General features: G+C 31.6%; 1 protein-coding gene across 1 annotated transcript; it reads left to right on the forward strand.

Moving 5' to 3' along the window:
• Positions 1-12,271: 12,271 nt before the first annotated feature.
• HELRODRAFT_75793 (hypothetical protein) lies at positions 12,272-14,488 on the forward strand (the record flags this gene model as incomplete). The annotated part of the gene is made up of 7 exons (XM_009015878.1): positions 12,272-12,472; positions 12,582-12,660; positions 12,748-12,863; positions 13,011-13,100; positions 13,554-13,644; positions 13,964-14,146; positions 14,277-14,488. 7 exons carry the CDS (start codon positions 12,272-12,274, stop codon positions 14,486-14,488), a joined length of 972 nt encoding a protein of 323 aa, XP_009014126.1.
• Positions 14,489-22,408: the final 7,920 nt, after the last annotated feature.

A 22,408-nucleotide genomic window follows, 5' to 3' on the forward strand; every position in this document is an offset into this window, starting at 1 on the left:
TTTACAAATGCATCGGTCTGTTTATGATCATAAGAAAAAATTGGTCTGTTGAATATATGCAAGATAAGATACACGATAAGATACACGATAAGATACACGAAAAGACACACGATAAGATACATAGTAACGTACATGATAGCATGATACCATGGATACGTGCTTATAAATGATATTTGTATATGGAATAAGAGAAAAAGATGAATCTTTGAATGAAAGTTATCACCCTGTACTACACATTAACAACCCATTATTGGAAGATGAGAGTGGGAGTTGTTTGAAGTTTCATCCGAGGAATATGCCAGCAAATGTGTGGCACTGTGGTCTTGTGCTGTCTGCCTGCATTCGCAAAGATTAAACATTATGTCTCCGAGCTATTTGACGATCCGATCCATTAGCACCTCGTAAGAATCATGCAAACATCATTAGCAGATACATAGATATATTTATACATAATGACATAGATACATGGATACTAGGGATATCTAAATACATGGATGTACAAATTTGAGGGTATGGATACACAAATACCTGGTCGTATATTATTGAATATATGGTATATATATATATATATATATATATATATATATATATATATAATATTCAAACTTATATTGCGCCAATTGTAATTCAGAATTAATATTGGCACACATTAAATCATTTTCGTTAGATTACTTTGAAATAAATTCTTGGACATATACGTCTTCAACTTCTTATTAAATTCTGCAAGTGTCAAAGCAGGTTGTCTTACATCATTTGGCAAACTGTTCCAAAATGTCGGTCCAGCAGCTTCAAAATCTTTTCCAGCTGTTTCCAAATCAATCTTCTTAACATGTAGAATGTTCATGCTTGGTGGCCTTAAACTGTGATGAGACGAATCGTTGAAGCTCTCTTACATTTATTTGCTAAGTAATCAGGTGCAAGATTGTGCAAAACTAAAACCCCAAATTTGAACAAAATTCTTTCTTTGACAGGAAGCCAGTGCAGAGACTTCAAATTGGAGAAACATGATCAAATTTTATTTCACTCATGATTAGTTTAGCCGCCTGGTTTTGTACAACTTTCTTCAATGTTATTCTGAAGCCTGGACAACACCTGAAACACATTGCCTGCAAACTTACCTGCACCAACGCATCATACACGTGACATCTGATAGGCGAAAATCTCTTGTTCTCGAACCCAGCCTCTGCAACAGCAACAGCAAAATTCTTATTTTAAAATGACATGCAATGAAATGAAGCGCCACCTTCTTTCTTCAAAGTCAGCTTTCGATTCAACGACATCACTTCTGTTGATCATCCAGTTGCTGTTGAAGAACTAACTCACTGTACCCTACGTGTTTCGGCCATGAAAAATTATCCCTGGTAATTACATCAGAAGGCTTACATTCACACAGTTTGTGTTTGTGTTTGATTGTCTATGTGTGTGTGTGTGTGTGTGTGTGTGTGTGTGTGTGTGTGTGTGTGTGTGAGTGTAAATTTGTGTGTGTGTGTGCAAGTGTCTGGTTAAATAAAATTATAAAAATATGAGCAACGTTTCAGTGCAGCTACGTATTAGAGAAAGAAAATCACAGGCTGGTTTCCACTTTAAATTGCCTCGACCTTTGTGAGTCACTCCTGCCTACCGCTTTCCAGGCCAACCTGCCCAGGTGCATGAATGTAGCAGAAGGCCTGGAGGAAAGAACCGTGCGTGGTCATGAATAACATTCATGATACGCAACTTCCACTACATAGACTGCAGTTGTGTCAGCTTACATGCTAGCTGACGTCCGGTGGTCTTCCTGAAATTTTATATGCGTGAACATGCATCTATTCACTGATCGTCACATTCTTCGATGTGCGTTTCGCAATTTCACTATTGTTATTATGTGTCGGTGATATGTTAACGAAGCTGGGAAGGCTTTGAGGTGATGTTGCATCTTTGAGTTGATGTTGTGTGTTGTTGAGTTGATGTTGTGTGTTGTTGAGTTGATATTGTGTGTTGTTGAGTTGATGTTGTGTGTTGTTGAGTTGATATTGTGTGTTGTTGAGTTGATGTTGTGTGTTGTTGAGTTGATGTTGTGTCTTGTTGAGTTGATGTTGTGTCTTGTTGAGTTGATGTTGTGTCTTGTTGAGTTGATGTTGTGTGCTGTTGAGTTGATGTTGTGTCTTGTTGATGTTGTGTGTTGTTGAGTTGATGTTGCGTGCTGTTGAGTTGATGTTGCGTGTTGTTGAGTTGATGTTGCGTGCTGTTGAGTTGATGTTGCGTGCTGTTGAGTTGATGTTGCGTGTTGTTGAGTTGATGTTGCGTGCTGTTGAGTTGATGTTGCGTGTTGTTGAGTTGATGTTGCGTGCTGTTGAGTTGATGTTGTGTTGATGTTAGGTAGTTACTCATTTTTTATTATAGCCATGTTGTCGTGTTGTTATAGTTAACATTTTATTTATAAAAATTGTCTTATGCAATCTGCTGCAGAATTGTCTGGTTGATGTTTGTGGTTTGAAACTGTGCGTCTGATATTTGTTGTTTGAACACATTGTGAAGCCAACGAATGAAAGTTGATCTTATATGGTTGATTAGGTTTTATTAAAACTTTAAAATTTCACACTAGTGTTTTTTTGGTTGTTTGGACGTTTCATTGTCAATTGTCGCTATAACACCAGGCAGTTCACTCCATTGATTCACATTTTATTAAGAATGAACGTTGCAATTTCTCAATCGTGACACATTAATGCATGATCACACACACCTCCAAATCTTTGAACATGTCAACCGCTCAAATGTTTTTTTTCAAAAACTGCTACATATGATTGCATACGTAAGTACACATACTTTTTGCGTACATAAGTACATATTATGTGTTACTGCACAAGTACTCGCGTACAATCGCACAAGCAATTAAGTACGTATGTGCGTGTTGTCACACCAGCACTTTTTAATAACATGAACTGCTTGCTGGCGATGCTGTCAATCAGATTAAAGACACTACGGAAATCTTATTTTCTATAACAAATGCAATATTTATGCAGTATACATTTGTAATTATTTCATTTAAAGTTAAAAAAATGTTGCGTCTAATGTTATTTACTCCATTTATAACTACAAGTAAAAGAATTAAAAACTTGATTGAAAACCAAAATTAAATTAGAAAATGCTTGTAGAACTATAGCTGAATAACGTGCATGTGTTGTTTGAGACCCACGCCGTCACGACATCACATTACAAACAAGGATTTAATCAGAAATTAATGCGAAGTGGTTTCATTCGAAAAAGGAAGTTGACGAATTTTCTTTGCTTATTCCATGCTTCTCAGTTCGATGTTGTCTGGAGACTACAAAAAAAGTAATATAAATCTCAACCCTAACAAAACATCCGTCGGGGAGCTTCAGCCCAAAGTCTCCATGCTATCTTGCTGCTATCTCCATGCTATCTCCATGCTATCTCCATGCTATCTCGCTGCTGCAATATAAACATGAAACGTAAAATAAATTAACATCATTCAAACGATTTTTCAAAAAGGCAATAAATCTAATGTAACAACAATTGAAAAAACATTCCTTCTCATATATATATATATATATATATATATATATATTTGTTGGTAATAGACCATAATTTTTACAATATTCTATAAATTCTACCGAATGTTTGGCGTTAATATGTTTGTAGTTCGTTTTTTCGATTTTTCTCACTAAAGTTTTTTGGTGAACGTTTAGTTTATTAAAATTCAAAATAAACTTATTTTTCGAATTCATGCTGCAAATATGCATTTATAAATTCTTTCCGGCATAAGTTTAGTTTATTCTTGACAATGCAATCAACATCACAGTGATCCCATTGATTCAACAATTCAGTTAGTTGATTCGACAAGTCTTGAACTACCTTCTGTTTAACTTCTAATTCTCGAGAGAGATGAAGCAGTTGCTGCTCGCGATCTTGTTCGATTGTTAGATTACGCCGGTTGGTCGCAGAACTTCGAGTAAATATATATATTTGAGCATCCGGCCGCATACACGACGTATTAATTCTATCATTAAAAATGCTGAAAATTATTTGCCTATAAATTTGCAAGTTCATCAGCATCATTTCAAAATCAAGCTTACGTATTTTGTTTATATTTCTCAACAAAAATCAAATTAAACATTTACTCGTGTAGATTATTATTAAAAAGCAAGAGTCAGTCAGTTTTTTAGCGAGCTAGCAGGCAGGCAGGCATCGTTTATTCACATGTTAGAAAAACATCACGTATGTCGCAGCGCGTTAAAATTGGTGCAATTAAAAAAACACGAGTCATTCTTAATTGCTAATTTCTCACTATTTTTTGTTCTTCTGACCTCACGCTTCAACAGTATACAACAACAAACAGCGACAAACAACAACAATTACAAACAACACGAACACACCCAACAGCACAACAAAGAGTTTATTGATTGATATTAACTTCAGAAAGAAGTGTTACCTTCTGAAGCGCAACATCACAAAAAGCTTCAGCACTAACTACACTGTCACTACAAACAACATTTCCGTGTCGTATTTGATTGCGATTTAAACTTTCTACCAACTCAGTCAAGCTTGCTCGAATTCGCGCGTTTAATTAATGTAAAAATTGAAAACCTCAAAAGATTAACTACAGCCGTTAATTTTTATCAACGCTTGATAATTATACTTTGGTAAAATAAATATTAATTAAAATAATAATTATAGGGATGGTGCTACAAAAGAATTGTTTCAACAGGCGTGGGGACGACGCTTGAATAAATTATGTGGTAATAACTAATAATAATAATTCTTCTTTGTCACTATTTACGATGCTAGTTTTTATTACTTCTTTGTTTTCGTTGTTGGTTAAGCGCCGGGTTGAAAGTGAGGTTGTCATTTTTTGTTGTATATTTATTTTTGGTTTATTGATGTCAATTAGGACTGCTTCTGCAATTTTAAGATGCGTGTAGTTGCTGTTCTGGTATATTACTTTGGTGTTGCTGTCGAGGATTTCACGGCTAATTGTATCAATCACAAGAAGAATATGATGCTATCGATGAAGAAAAGAATACCAAAGAAGATGACCAGCCAATAAAGAAACCTGACACCTAATTCGCATCAAAGTTCAATTTTACAACACCAAAGTTAATTTTTACAACGACAAAGTCAATATTTTCCTATATATACAGCAAGTAGCACTGATGATGATTCATTCGGAATCGAAATATGGCCTTATTTGCAGCATGAATTCGAAAAATAAGTTTATTTTGAATTTTAATAAACTAAACGTTCACCAAAAAACTTCAGTGAGAAAAATCGAAAAAACGAACTACAAACATATTAACGCCAAACATTCGGTAGAATTTATAGAATATTGTAAAAATATATATATATATATATATATATATATAATTGTTGTGTGTGTGTGTTTGGTGTGGTGTGTGTTAAAAAATATGAATCTAAAATACTAGTCGTGTTTGGTGTATGTGTATGTGTTGTCCTGTCTCGTGTTTGGGTTTATTGTTTTGTGTATATTTATGCTGGGTATTTTTCGGTAAATAATTCTAAATTATTTTGTTTGCCTAAAAGTTTTTGGGCAGTATTTGTCTTTATGCTACCATTTAGGGCAAATTATTATATTGTTATTTTTGATTCAAAAGAATGTTCTCTTATTGTTTGAGAAATGCTTAGCATTTTGTTGTTGCTTGTTGGTGTGTGTTTGTGTGTTTTATATTTTGTGGTGTATGAAAATATTGTTGTTGTCATTTGTGATACCCATGTTGTGTCGTTTTAATTTCGGAATGTGTATTTGTATCAATCTTGTTGTTTTGCTTGTGTGTGTGTTTTTATATGTGCGTGTGATGTGTGTATGTGTGTGGTATGATGATATTGTATTGTTTGTGTGCATGTATGCAATGTTTTGATGCTTGTGAGTTTGTGAATTTTGAGTAGTTTATTTATTATTTATTCTTTATTATTATTAGTTATTACCACATAATTTATTCAAGCGTCGTCCTCACGCCTGTTGAAACAATTCTTTTGTAGCACCATCCCTATAATTATTATTTTAATTAATATTTATTTTACCAAAGTATAATTATCAAGCGTTGATAAAAATTAACGGCTGTAGTTAATCTTTTGAGGTTTTCAATTTTTACATTAATTAAACGCGCGAATTCGAGCAAGCTTGACTGAGTTGGTAGAAAGTTTAAATCGCAATCAAATGCGACACGGAAATGTTGTTTGTAGTGACAGTGTAGTTAGTGCTGAAGCTTTTTGTGATGTGACAAACAAACAACAACAATAGCCGGTTATAAACAACACACACCATCGAAAACGATCGTATATTCCTATCAATATCGTTGAACTCGTGTGAAAGAAAGCAATACATTTGATGCTGGGTTGTCGGGGTTGATATCAAAGGAAGGTTAAGTACATTAACAAATTTAAGGTCATTAATTAATTGCGGTATTATGTATCGCATTGTTCTTCTGATTTTAAATTGTTTCAACCGATTGTTTTAGCTGTGGAAATATTATTATTCTGCCGAGGAAATATCTGTAATAATTCAAAAATTGAAAAGGATTTATTTAAGATATTTAAATTCTAAATGAGTGAATCGCAATTAATTTTTATCAGCAGATAACACAATATATCAATAAACCAGGAAAAACACAGAAACGCATTCTCCACACCAGCCATGCAATAGGCAAGAAAATTTATAAAATACGACGTTTTCAAAAACTTTAATGAAAATAAGGATGTTTAAGTTTTCTTTTATCAATCCTTTCATGGGCATCCGGAAGTGTTAAATATTTTCTCTACTAAAATACTGAAAAACATTCAAAACTTGAGATATGCTAAAAATGTCGAAATTGGTCATTGTGATTTTTTGGAAGTTACAAAATTCTACGATGAATTGAGCAAGTCACATATTAAGATTAAGACAAGGTGCCTGTGTTACATATTTTTTAATGATCGAGAATATCGTCGCCACTTTGTTTCAACTTGATAAAAATTTACTACTATTGGCTTGCAATGCAATTGACAGAAGACACGTATTTTTGAGAAGATTCGTCAAACGTTTCTACGGAGTATAATTTGCATGTCAGTAAAATTCGTAAAGTTAAAACATCAATTAATTTATAAAAAAAAATTAAATATTTTCTTAAAAAAAGTGTTATACGAATTCAAAGCATTGGCATGCATCTCCACTCATTGAAGCGTTCTCTCGTTACTCTGCGACCATCTTTTGTTCTCCTTTCGTTTCAGCTCCTTCAATGTCAGCAACTGCTTTGTGTACTTCATGGCAGTTTCAATTTCATTGTAATCTGATAAGACAAAATGCTTTGTGCATTTTCGGAAATTAATTAAAAAGACTTGTGATTAAAAATTTTCAAAAATGTTTTTTTTACTAAATTTTCCATTTTTAGGACAGGAAATGACTTTAGCAGGTTTATACAACGTATACAAAATTATCATGCGAGATGTGTAAATTAGACGTTAATCAGCCGTAAATTAGTCGCACACAAGCAAAAACATAAACACAAAAATCCCATTCGCGCGCGCGCACACTCGTACATTCACACATGTGTGTGTGTATATATGTGTATTAATAGAATACTCAAAAAAAGCTTTGGTAACGTGTTGCGAGGAAATGTGTCTAAATGTCTAAATGGAGTTGAGTGGCCTGTTCAGGAAGTTGTTGCACTGCTGTTACGAAGATGCTTTCATGTTTATGTTGTTGTGTTGTTGCTTCATGTCCGTTACTGGTTGTGTTTTGTTTGTGTTGTTGTAATGGATTTCAAAAAGAAAAATATTTAAGGTCCAATCATTTACCATTTAATTTAATTTAATTAATTTTTACTTTGATTGATTTCGTTAAAAAATTTAGATAATATGGCAGCGATGTAACCATGGTGTCGGCCCCTCAAAAAATTCCGACTACGACTCCCGACTCGGGATTTTTTATGCAAAAGTTGAAAAATTGTTCTTGCACTCGGAACCCGGAGTCGAGAGCCGGAGTCGGATATTTTTACCCGTGCCGAAATTTTTTGGACGGTGTAAGGGTTCGTTCTTTAACTTTTATTATTAATTCAAAATCGCAACAAGAACAAGTACGTTGTAACAATTTCTCTATTACAACGTAAAATACAGTTTGTAATGTAAGGCAATTAACAATAATTAATAACCGACGTTATGAGTCAATATCTCTAATTATTTAATTATAACGTTTTAGAGTCAATATCTCTGTATATATATATATAATTCACAATTCGTCGGTTCACGAATTTACCACTTCACGAATTCGCCAATTTTTCCTTCTGTTCGCAAATTCGCCAATTAGCCTGTTCCAGCACTAATTCTGATATCACACGTAATATTACAAAGTTCGAGTCTTCACGTCTCACGTAATATACTTCCGAGACTCCACGATAACTCTCGCGACTGTACCTTCCCAGCGCTTTTATAGACGTTTGGCCGCTATCACTCCCATGGTCAGAAATTGCGACAAGTTATTAATAATTATTTGACCTTGAAGGACAGTTAAAATATTTTTAACCAATTTTTTTTAAACACTTTCTAACTTGCAATCACCACGGCCACGAGATATTATTCACTTGTTTTCTGGTTATATATTTAAATCGTTAAATCAGTTAAAAACTGAACGGTGTCCAAACACGGCGTTGCAAACTGTTCCAAACATGTCATTCGGTTCTCTAACAGCATGAATTGCTTTGTGAAGCACTGTTGTGTATTGGTGTCTATTAAATTTGTTTAAATGTTTTAAAAATATTTTTTGCTGTTGGCTCTTATGTTGCCAATTATTAATACGAAAAATTTTGTCGTATTTATAAATACAAATATGTCGTATATTCATTATTTTTATTTATTATATTCTTATGTATTTTTTTTTCATTCTTTTAATATATTTTTCATATATTTATTCACTTATTTATTTATTTCTATATACGCAGCTTAGGGAACGGAGAAAATGAGGCAATTAATAAGATGCGGACGACATCATCAACAGACACCCAGCGGTGAATGCTTGCATGCTAGATTAGATAGAAATCCTATTCGTTTACATTAACGCATTCCAGTTTACATCGAGACACAGCTTCGATGAAAATTTTTATTTTTGTTGGGTTCTGAAAAAAATGAACATGCTCTTATCACTTTTCAAACTCACACGCATGCAGGTGCGTGAATACATCCTCAGGCAATATATGTATATAATTTTTAGTAATATCTGAATATATTTTAGCTCCTAGTATTTCTTTCATTGTCACAAAAAGCCACCAAACAGCACAATTACATTCAATTGCATGCATGTTACTGAACGCATTCATCGAGTGAGATGTTTGTGCGCAATCAAAAAATAAGCACAAAGTCCTTGTCGACTCCATCTTCATTACAACTTCCTAATGAAATGCATCCATCAAAGCATCTTGTCCTCCTGCCAGACACAAGAACTGGCGCGCAAGCTATCAGTCAGTCGGGTAAGTAAATATCGAGCTTATCACAACTTCATCACTCCATTCTCTATAAATTATTATCAGCAAACTTACATCTTAAAAGTTATCATCTTAAATTACTTTATAAATTCATCCTCATCAACGCCGCAAATATAAATGATATATTTTATATTAGCTTATAAATTTACTATTGTTGACATTTTTGTTTTAAAATCACTTATCAGGGCTATGGGTGGTTTTAATTTAATTATTTTGTATTGAAATATAACTTCATCTAAAAATTTTTTGAAAACCAAAATCCATTCCACTGAAATGTTGATTATGGTAGTGATAGAAGACATAGAAGACATCAGCCAGTCAGCCATTCAGCATAGGTACATCACATCACACCCGCCACTTCTCTCCACTCACCAACTCGCCATCTTCAACAAATCGAATTAGTGTTGCGACAAAAACTAAAAAGATGCAACCACACGGAGGGTGAGCGAGAAATAATTGATTGAATTAAAATTGAAAGCAAAAATTAATCGATGACCATAGAACACTTAATAGAAAGTGGTAACTATATTAAGTGTCCACGTTCTCAAAAATTCCGCGTCCGTGATTGATCGACCGCACTCGTGCTCTTCAGGTCTTCGGATTAAATTTTTTTTTGAAACATGATTTTGAATCTGAGTGTTTGTTTAATTATCCCTTAACTGAATTGTATTCACAAACATGCGATGTATATGTACGTAAATATATTTGCGTTTAATATTTAATAGGCTATGTTGTGGTGCGCAGAGAAATAACTATATAATTATTATTTCAAAATAAATTATTACAAAATAATTCAGTAACAGTTAAAAATAACCCCCAAATTTAATTAAAGACTCGTAGTAGGAAGAAAATTTAAGTTTAATCAAGCCTCAAATTTTTCGTTTAATTGAAATATATGAAGACAAATTTTCAGTGGCAGCTGCAGTGATAACGTTTGATAAGAGTTTAATTATTTTGCTTCCTAGCTCGGATGAGCTCTTCTCAATAAGGCCTTTCTTTTAAATCTTCATATATTGCTTTTAGATCTCCGTTTCCTTAATCTAGTCTATTTTCCATTTGCAATCAAACATCATCACCAGGAACTAAGCATCATCCTCACCAACATAATGGCTGGATGTATTGCGGTAGAGTAGTAGTAATAGTTGTTGTAGTTGTTATTGTCTTAGTACTATTACTAAGTAGCAGTAATAGCTGTAGTAAAGTAATATTAGTAGTGACGACTGTAATAATAGAAATAGCATTTTAGAATTGTGGAAGCGAAATTATGGTTGTAATGTTCGCATGATGTTGTTGCACCTTCAGTGTAAATATTTGCAAATGTTGTAAATTAAGTACAAGAAAATTAGGAAATAATTATAAAAACAAGTATCACCATGCATACATTCGTGATGCATCCTCAAAGGATTCTCATTTTTAACAAATACGATTAATGTAGCCAATGGAACTTACGATTGCTTGTTCTAAGAATAGATGCAAAAATGTTATTTTATACAAGTTTGTGGATATATCTGCTAAAAATGTATATATAGAAAATATATATTAATGTATGTATTCCAAGTATATGACATTAACCATATTAACTATTGATTAAAAAAGAACGTATGTAAAAAAATTAAAATGGTTTCTCTAACATGAATTTAGTTTGGAGACTTGTTTATTTCGCCACTAAATTAGAACGATGTTTTTCGACATATGGCGGTTCGGGGATTTACTTTTCTCGTTTTTTTCCTCAGATGTGATTCCTAATTTATGATTTATTAACATTCCAGATCTCATTTAATCTCATTTCTTTTTCTTTTTAATAATTAATGTGATAATTAAATTGAAGTGCTTATTTTACGTCTTATATTTTATATTATAATAATATAAATTATAATTTAATTTTAATAATAATATATATATTTAATATATAATCATATATATATATATATATATATATATTTATTATAAATAATTTAATAATTTTTAATAATTTTTTATTTATTTTATTAAATTATACCTAAAATATAAGATAGACTGATAAAATATAAGATATATATATATATATTATAAATAATTTAATAATTTTTAATAATTTTTTATTTATTTTATTAAATTATACCTAAAATATAAGATAGACTATTTATGATGAATTGAATTCATTTTGCAAATTTTAATTGTTGATAAAAAATAAATTAAATTAATTTGTTTTTTGGTAATATTTTTAAATTAATATTTTTAAATTAATAAATAACTTTTTTTATTTAATTAAACATTCATTTTACTTTGCTAGTAAGTCTTAATCTTACTCTAATAAAATATTTTAAATTTCAATTACTTTTTTTTAATCAATAACTATTTAATTTTTTTATATTTATATTTTAATTCATTTATAAATTATAGAAATATATAGAATAGAGTGATTAAATTAAAATCTAATCATTAGATTAGTCATTATTAATGATTACTTAAATTATATTAGATTATTAGAAGATTAGTTTTAAAATTAATAATTTTTTTATTATTTATGATTATGTTAATCTGATCTGTGATTCTTAAGGTTATTTGTAATAAATTTAATTTCTTTAATTAAAATAATACTAATGTAGTTTATGAAATGAAGATTCATGATCAGATCACTTAATATATTATTATAAACTATAAAGAAATGATAATGAAACTTTTTTGCCAAATCGTAGATACAAAAAGCAACCTTTATTTGTGTGTATCAGATCAAACAAAATAAAGATTATACACCATATTTTAATAAATAAAATTATAAAATAAGTTATAAAATTGTAAGTTTTTTGAAAGCACTTGATATGTTTGTATGTGCCTTGAAATATGCTGTCACAGCATTTTTGTTACTCGGAGTTGCTCCACTCTACTCAATGATCTGGTTCCTGTTAAGAATTCTTACATATTTCATTGAGGAGAAGTACTATGATGTCACCAACAACTTCCTTTATGGAACATATCAGAAGTACCTCGTGTTTTTCTTTGAAGTTGTGGCAGGGGCCAAGGTATGTCTGCATTTAACTGGGTTGTAATGTAAATTTTTATTTTATTAATGTATAGTATCATTTGATTAGATTTGAAAATCTTAATGTGAATTTTTCATTTTTATTTAAGCTAGTTTTGTATGGAGACCACAAAGAGATTTTCAACCGTAAAGAAAATGTTGTGTATTTCAGTAATCATCAATGCCTTCGTTAGTATAAGAGATAATTTCATTCATTTTTTTAATCTTTGAAAGTGACTACTGACTTCATCGATGATTTTTAATTCATAATCTCAGTTGACTGGGTAGTGATGGCAATGCTAGCTGAAAGAGCTTCTGCTTCAAATAGAACGAGGTTCATTTTGAAAGATTCACTTAAATACATTCCAATGTATGGCTTTCATTTTAAAAAGGTTGATAATTGCTTGTTTTTTAGTTGTTTTGCTTTTGTATTCTTCTCTTCTGTTTTGGAGAATGTTATGAATCTGAAACTAATTTAAATGACGTCCATTGTATTGCCAGCTATCTATTTTTATAATGGGGGTTTGATGAACTTTCAGCACGGATACATCTATGTGAAGAGAGGAGGACAGTTTGACTCTGAACAATATGTTACTCAGCTGGATAAGTTCAACCGTCAAGATAATCCTGTCAGTAGAATTATTTGCATTTTGGCTTGGCTCATCTCAAATTTATTTTCATCTTAGTATTTGAATGTTTTTTTTATTAGTGAAGTGTCTAAGAAAAACATTATCTTTTTACAAGAAAATTTTTAAAACTTCAATTTGGCGCAGAAATACCAAGCTAGATCATTGAATTTTATTGTACTTGCATGAATAATTTTTTTCCTCATGTATCATTTTTTTTTTAATTCCACTATGTTTGTTTCCCTCTCTCTCTCTCTCTTTCTATTTCTTGATATGGCTGTAGTTGGTTTATTTTCTTGTGTTGTATCTTCAATGGACATTCATTTTTTTATCTTTTTAATATAAGTGTAACAGAAAATGCTACTAACAGTTGTCAATAGTAAATTTATTTCAATTTTTAAATGTTTATCTATAAAAATTTTTTTCACTTAATATTAAATAATTGATTAAATTCAGTTTTGGTTAGTGATATATCCAGAAGGTCACAGATTAAATCCAGGCAATCCTCAGGCTATCCGGAAAGCTCAGCAGTACACATTAGATCACAGTGAGCAGTATTTTATTTAATTATTGCTGAGCTGTTACTTTGCTAAGTTTTCTTACATTGTAACGTCCTACCTCGGGAAACCGGGTCTCTGGATGCAAAATAAAGATTGATTGATTGATTGATTCTTACATTATTAATGTTCCCAAACTTATCAAATTTCATGCATATCAGTAGCTTTTTCTTTGATACATTTAAACTTATTTCCCATTATTTTATGGTAATACTGGATGGCTTAATTTTAATTTATGATTTTGTTACCTTCTGTTTTGTAATTTTCAAATTTAAAAATTTTTCATGGATTAAAACGTTGATAAAACAGATCTTCCAGCATTTAAACATTTATTGACACCACGTTTGAAAGCTTTTTCACTTTGTGTTGATGTTTTGAAGAAAAAGATTGATGCAATTTACGACGTAACAATTGCATTTTCGTCTACTCTTTCCCATACAACAACTGAAACTCAATTCATAACCAACAGACTTCCATCTCCTTCCTATCTCGGTTACTCATTGTTTAACATTCTTTATTTGTCTGCTCAATTGGTTTATCTGATGTATTAGTATAAATGTTCTATCATTTTTTAGAAACAAGGGTCATAAAATTTATAAAATATCTATTTATAACTAAACAGATTTATTTAAAGGAGATATGACCATACACATTCATATGAAGCGCATTGAGTTCTCACAAGTCCCGGTAACTAGCGAATCCTTCAAGAACTGGATTTTTGAAAGATTTAAAATTAAAGATAGGTTTGTATATGTACAAGTTTGTCTTTGTGCTTTTTTTGTTAACTGGAGCATTATGTACATGTGCAATAAATTATTGGTTTTAATCTGCTGAGTATGTTATATTTTTGCATTACAGCTTGCTGTCCAATTTTTATTCCGATGATGAGAAAACGAGAGGAACGTTCGGGGAAGGTGGCGTGGAATCTACCCCTGGCCTCGCCTTCCTGTTACCATACGCTATTGCCTACGTATCTATCCTTACGTTGTGCTTTACTTCTTATTACATTTTCTATTTATATATTTTGTCCAGTTGTATTGATTTTTTTGTCACCCTGGCTTTGTCCTGTTTTTTGTAATTAGTTTTTAAAATCTTTTTTGTCATCCTTTCACTCTTAATTTGTTACAGCTTTCATTTCCATGCAGTGTGACTTTTTTTATGGCATGCCTCAGCAATCCATTAAGAATTTTGCTTGTTATCTACAGTACAGTTATTGTTTGCAATATCAGTTAATTTATGATTTTACTTTAGAAACGTAGCCTCAATAAACTAATGATGAATGATGGCATATTTTTCTTCAGTATTGCAATTTCAAAAACATAGTCTTCAAGCCACTTTTATGTTTGCGATGTTCAACCAAGTCTGTAATCTTTATAATATAAGTGCTTTATATATAGGCTTAAATACATTGAGTGATAATTTTGTTTGACGTAATTGATGACAGCATGTGAGCCCACCTTCCAACCATCTCACGCTTAATATGAATGCTTTTAAGATGCATTTATTACTTTATACAGTATCAAATATTTATTGAAATTCTAGATAAAAACTTAATTTATTAAGGAAAGGAAATCTGTTTAAAGCTTGTGATTTAATTGTTAACGATGTTGTTAAACTTTTAATTTCCTGTAAAAACATGTTTGAAAAATCTCGTCCTTATCTGATTTGCTTTTTCATGGCTTAGATCTTGATTTCGTTGATCATTACTTTTAAAAATCTGTTAATTGATTTTTATAGTTATCAATACAGTTTGGAAGGAAAGGAAATTTGATTTTTTTTTATGTAAAAAACCAATTGAGAATTTTCTGTAGACGCTTCTGGTACCAGCAATAAAATTTCTGGCGAAAGTCGATCGTTCGATCAAAATTCTCATGCAACGCTATTACCATGGCATTTTTACTTCCTACAGGCTCTAGCGTATAGCCCTATACAGACAAATTTTTTTAAACCGCCACTGTCCAAACCTGCAAAACGCCAAAGTTCGCAATCGGTTTAGTCCGCAACGTTCCTATCCGCTCAAGTTCGCCAGCTTTTAATCCGAATCCGCCAGCATTTTTATAAAAAACTATTTTTTACGATTTTAGCTTTGATTGTGGAATTGGATTGGAAAAATATAACACTATTAGACTATTTGCTCACCATCAATATGCAACAGTTTGCCACTCATCATCCGTCAACAATCATCAATAGAAACGTTTAAAAAGCGATTGAAGCAGCATCTGTTTGAACAGGCCTTTGGTGGCCGTGCTGACACTTGTTTATCCGGGCGCCTCTGACGCCATGCATAGGGCGCTCATAAATGGCATTATTATTATTATATTTGCAAGCGTGTCGTGCGGTTCAATCTACCCCGTTCACCGGGTATATTGATCCAAACATCTGGGCATGTTGAACCAGTATTTAATGACTGATTTAAGCAATTTTTTGCTATACAGAAATATTATAAAATAAAAAATTTATTAATTAACATTAACAATAACGGCCAGAGTGATCACGTTCTTGCAAAACAATAGCACCAACTTGAAACATTTCTGACAATCCTGCAAGGACGATGTACCATAGTAATTAATTCCTGTTTTGTCAATGTTTTGCACATATAGCCTGAGGTCCAAACTTATAACGTTCATAGACTGCTGACAAGTTATCAAAAAATGAGGACAAATTTGATCTATTGATGCTTATTGTCCGAACAGTAGGTATCGCCTCAGGTTCTCTGACTGAGAGGTTTGTCTTCATAAATCCAGAAAACCAATCAGCTTCAAGTGTTTTACCAAGCAAACATGCTTCGTCATCAGTAGAAACAATTTTTTGACTGTCTGTATGTAACCAACACTGAAACTTGTCAACGCAGAATTCTGAGCATTGTTGTATTTCTTACAATATCTAAGCAATGTCGCTCGGACAAACACTCAGACACAAACACTCATTCCACCTCTAGGGCCTTTTCTCGGCAATGGATTTAGACAACTTGACGGAGGGCCAAAATTAAGCTAGCGGCGACCTATTTTTTGCTTTTTACGTCGATTTTCGGTCGATTTTCTACTTAAGCAATGTTTTCTTGTAAAAACTGATGTTTTACTGAGTTTTATTAAAAATATCGCTCACAACGTTTTCATACAGTTTTTTGCAGTCTGACAACTGACAATTTTGATTTATCCTGCTTCAAAAATAAGCACACTTTTACATGTTGGACTTATATAAATACGGTTCAACATGTCTCAACCGTGGTCATCCTAGCATTTCAACTGTAGCCTCATTAAAATGTTATCAAGACGTGAAATGAAGTACGAACTGTTTTACTGGATAAAACTACAAAAATATGTATAGTAAAACTATTTATTCTTTTGCAATCATATTTTTGGAACAATCACGTCATCGACTGAAAATTACTCGAAAACGGCAAAATCACGTAAGCGACATTGACAATTCGCCGACATAAATATGGCAGATTAACTCAGCTAGTTCTATATGCATTAATGGTTGGAATTAGAAAACGCGAACCGATATTTTTTATGAATGAGCAAATTTACCCAATTGGTTCAACCTACCGGTCTCCACCATTATGTTAATGAAAGGAGTGTTATCAAAAAGTAGTTTTTTGATAAATTGATATTGAATGTAATGTTTTAGCAACGTTAAATTGTAAATAAAACAATTTAGAATTTAAATATGGCCAAATAAAAAAATAACTAAATTAATAAATATTCCTACCGATAGATGCGGCTTGAGATCTATGACGTTACCAGACCACCGAATAATTTTTTTATCCAAGCGTTTTTCGCGTGACGCCTTTTGAAATTCATTTCATCATTCACACCACGCCTTTTACTTAGTTTATGCAATTTAAATGAAACAGTTAATAAATGTTTAAAAAGTGATTTATTTATTTGCTGTTTATATATGAAACAATTGTAGGAATTTAGGAAATGATGTTAAATAACACTTTGCAAATGACGTCACCATAGAATAGAAGTGTCTTTTTCTTAAAAAACAGAACTTATTTAAAATAATGGCGGTAAAACGGTACGAATGCTTATTAACTATATTCCGTCATATGCTCCAGCCAGAGCCTGATAGGTCATTTTGAGTGTTAACAGGAGATGTGTACTGATTGTAAGGTTTGCGGTACTTTTTAAAACTTACAACAAACCATATATATAGAATATATCGTGTATATACTCTATATATACGCAAAAACACAAGTTTTTTGACCATTTGAATAGAATTAGGTACATTAATAAAAAAATTTAGTTTAAGGTTAAAGTTTTTAAAGTTTATGCATCTAACGCTCTAATCTCCGGTTTGACCATTTTGTACATGCATTCTGTTTTGTAATTAATTTGTTTTAATAAATCTAAACACTCTATTACTATTCCTCTTATTATCTTACTTGATTCTAAAACTCTTGATGTTTCTCACAAGTTTCGTAGTCTAGGCTTTATCTTTGATTCTACTGTCTTTATTTTATAAGATTAATGTTGCTAGAAGTTCTTACTTTCATCTACGTAGAATAAAAAATTTTTACCTTTTCTTGACGATCCTACTCTTCTCCTTCTCGTTACTTCGATTAGTCGAATCTAGGATTGATTATTTTAGCTTGCTCTACTATGGTCTTCCTGATTCTACACTCTATCCTTTAAGTAAAGCTTTTAACTCTGCTGCTCGTCTAGTCGCTCGTGCCCCTTTCTTTTCTCATTTATCTCCATATCTTGTTCTCTTGCGTTGGCTACCTATAAAATATAGAATAATTTTTAAAATTTGAAACATTTATGTCTAAGTCTCAATCTAAATTATTTCCTATGTACTTATCAGATATATTAATTGAACCAAAACGCCCCGGTTTACGATCGTCTTCTTGTTCTCACTTTTCTTAGCTTGTGTTAAACACTCTTGCTAAATCTGCATTTATTTTTTCTGGCCCTTTTCTCTGGAAATCTCTACCTCCTTCTCTGACTACTTCTTCATCACTTAAAAAATTCTCGAGACCAATCTGTTTGTAAAATTCATTAAAGAACGCTGTTGAATATTGCGGAAATAACGCTTTATAAACTAATTGTTTGATTGATTGATTGATTTTTTCTTATCCATCAATCATTTGTAAACGATATCTTATCTCGTTTTTAAACGAAATAAATAGCGCTAATAAATTTTTTATTATTGATTGAATGTCAAACATCTAACTTTATTCAACTATAGTTTTGTTTATTTTATAAACTGCAATGGGGGTTCTTACTCTCACCCCTTTCTTTAACTCTTGACTTGTGATAGGTGCTTGTTTCTAATAAAAAGATATAATGAACTATTATTTTTATTATATTGGTTTTTTTATTATTCACGCTAATTTTATACCGTTTAATTTGTGCAAAGTCGTGAACGTACGTAAATATGAAGATGAAAAGTTGACTCAGTTCTTGGTGGATAGAAATTTGTCAGCTATTTTTGTGGGTGCAGAAAATCTCATAGCCAAATTAGATTTTAATTTGAATAAAACTGCTGATGAATTTATTCTAACTAAGGAGGTATTTAATCAGATATGCTCTCACGAAGCCTGTTCGTTGATGGATTTTTGCGGTCACATAGCTGATGACAGGAAGGATGTGGTGGGCAATGATAGCGACGATGAACTCCTACTAAAACTTAAAAAACCTCAGCTGCTGCGACCTATTTTTAGTGATGGAAATTTTGTATTCATATGTGGATTTTTTAATACTTGTATCATAACTAATGTCAATTTGAAATATAGAAACGCACTTTGCAATGTTTCATCTATGGTTCGTGCCGATGCAAATACAACTTACATATTTTTTCCATCAAATGATGTTGCAGGGGGATTGATTTTAGTGACGTCATCATCAACTAGAGATTTATTGCTATCAATAGATACTACTTCATTTGACATTTTAAATGAGCGACATCTTGTTAGAAGTAGTAATACTAAATTATTTTACAACAGAATTATATATTCTTTTGTACGTGGTAGTTATTTATATAACATAGTCAACGATGGTAGTGGTCGTAATGGTAATAGTTCGTATGTTTTGTGGGCCTGCTTGAATAACAAAGGTTCTACAGTTATGATGCCTCTTCAGTGTTCCGTAGGTAATTCTACTTTGAAATTGGTTGACTCTGTGGTTCATGATGGTGATGATATCTATGCCATGTTTGAACACTCTCGTGTATGCCATGTAACTGTTAATGACATCCAACTGAAGGTTGAAGAAGCTCTTAGAAGTTGTTTCCAAAAAGGAGGAGAGGGGTTCACTGAGTTAAATTTTTTTGACGTTTCATCTGGGAAAAAATGTGTTGGTGATGAAACGGTAAATTGGATTATTTTTTCAAATGTAAAACATTTATTTGAATTAATCCATCATTTACTTAACAGCATTCTACTTTGGATTCCTATTGTGATTTGACTCAATCAGTATACAGCACCAATAACATTACAATGACCCATGTTGGTGATGCTGAATGTTTCAGTAAAGTGGTGACACCTTCGATGTCAGTTGGTTCTAAAATAGTAATGTACCATGAAGGGCTGTTCATTCTCTGTCCAGATGACACCATAAAAAAAGTATTTTTTGGTGTTTTTTGAATATTTTAAATATGGAAATAATTTTTTTTACTAAAAATTTATATCTGAAGATTGCTCGTTGAATAAAAATTTATTAGAATTTTTTTCATCTAGTTATGAAAATAGAAAAGAAATGAAAGATGCTTTTCAATTATTTATAGCTTCCTTAATGGGAAACATAAAATGTTGGAAACTGTTATTTTGTGCCACATTATATTTTAAAACTTTTCTACTATTAAAGATATATTTTTTTCATAATTAAAATTGTTGAATATTGTGGAATAGTAATTATTTTTTCTTTCAATTTCAAATGCTAAAATGGTTAATCTTTAATATATTAAATGTATCTCTCTCTATATTAACTTGCATATCTCCCTTGAAATATTATCAACATCGCTAGGCTTTATATGTACATGTGATATGTATGTGATGTTTGTTTTGCATATTTTACACTTTTTAAAAAGTGAGACTTACATTGAACAGTTTAAAATTAGTCTGTGAGTGTGTGTGTGTCTGTTTGTACGTGTGCGTGTGTGTATGTGGTGTATGTAGTTGTTTGTTTGTGTTGGTTGTGTGTTTAGGATATTTAAAATGATTGATTATGAATACATTCAATCTTTTATATAATTAATAAAAAGGTTAAAAAAATTTGTTTCTTCTTTCAACGTTTCCAAATGTTTAATTATTTATTCTTTTAATGACAGCTTTATATAATTGAAACTTAACACATACTATGGAGCTAATAATTGAATAAAGTTTAACTGGATGTCCTAAAGTGCACTGCTAATCTGTCCTATTATAACATATTTCTGCTTTACTAATCAAATTTTCAATTCAAATTTTCAACATTTACACTGATCCACCCAACAAACAGTTCACGATTTCCACAGAAAATGAAGTTTTCAGGAAAAAAGCACTGATGCCATCTTTGGAAATTATTGACTATGCTCACAAACATTTTCCATCTAAATTGGAATCAAACATCATTCAGGTGCAATCTGGTCTCAATGATGAAATTTTAATCCTCTCCGCAAACAGTGTAAGCATTCAAGTTTCTTGCTACTTTCTGATTATTTTTAATTGACAAAAGATTTTTGTCAAGAGATTATTTGTGCAAATAAATAAAATTAAGTTGAATAATGAGCTGATATCAGTTTTAAGAAAATAAAAAATGTAAAATAAATAAAATAAAAAAAAAGAATATAAAAAAGTTAGATGTCACAAGCTGTGATCTGTTAAGTTTAAAATGAGTTTGACAAGATTGAAGGTAATAACTAACACGTAATTTTTGTATGTTTGCCTCTTCTCTTTCTTTTATAATATTAACTTTTTGCTTGTTGTTCCCTGCTGAGCCTGAGTAGGGCTTTAAACTTCTGAAAACATGAAAATGGTTCAAGGTTTTTTTTCTCATATAACCGAATAATTCATATTTGATGATAAAATTGAACAGTTGGTTTCAATGAAAATTGAATGTGCCCAATATACCTCGTGTGAGAAATGCGTCCAGGTGTCGTCATGTGCTTGGTGCTTCAACAAAAATATGTGAGTTGGCAACTATCAATCATTTTGTTGTGTCTGATGATAAATTACATCAACACTAGCCATCAGCTATAATAATTAGGTAGGTTATTATTGTTGCTGTTGATGATGGTAATTAAAATTATTGCAGTTGTAAGATATTGTTAAGCTCTCTAATTACATTCTGGCATAATTAATTTGCACGTGCAATTATTGATGATGATTTGAAGGTTGGTGGTGATTAATATTCATTGATTCATTGCCTCTTCTACACAGCTGTTCATTAGAAAAAGAATGCTCATCATCGGTTCTAAGAAGAGGTCTGGATCATTCGGATGATGTTCTGAAAGGAGTCGATCCATCCGTGCGTTTGTCAACCTTGCCTGCATCTGAAACGTTGCCAACATTTTTGTGGCTCACGACATGCATCACAGTTTTAAGCACACTTCCTGACGCAATAGCCGTTCAGTCGGCCCATAACACCTCTGTCAGTAATTAATCACATTTTCTAATTTTACCTGCTCTAGTTGTTTCATTGCTAAATGGTTTTCTTTAATAATAAGTTTTGAAGTTTTTGTCACATCGTTCAATTTAATTTTTTAAGCTCTCAATTTAAAGTTAGCTGTTCTGTAAAATTCTGTTTTCTTGTTTAAAAATTAGCTATA

This window comes from Helobdella robusta (assembly GCF_000326865.2).
Source record: "Helobdella robusta unplaced genomic scaffold HELROscaffold_17, whole genome shotgun sequence".
NCBI lineage: Eukaryota > Metazoa > Annelida > Clitellata > Rhynchobdellida > Glossiphoniidae > Helobdella > Helobdella robusta.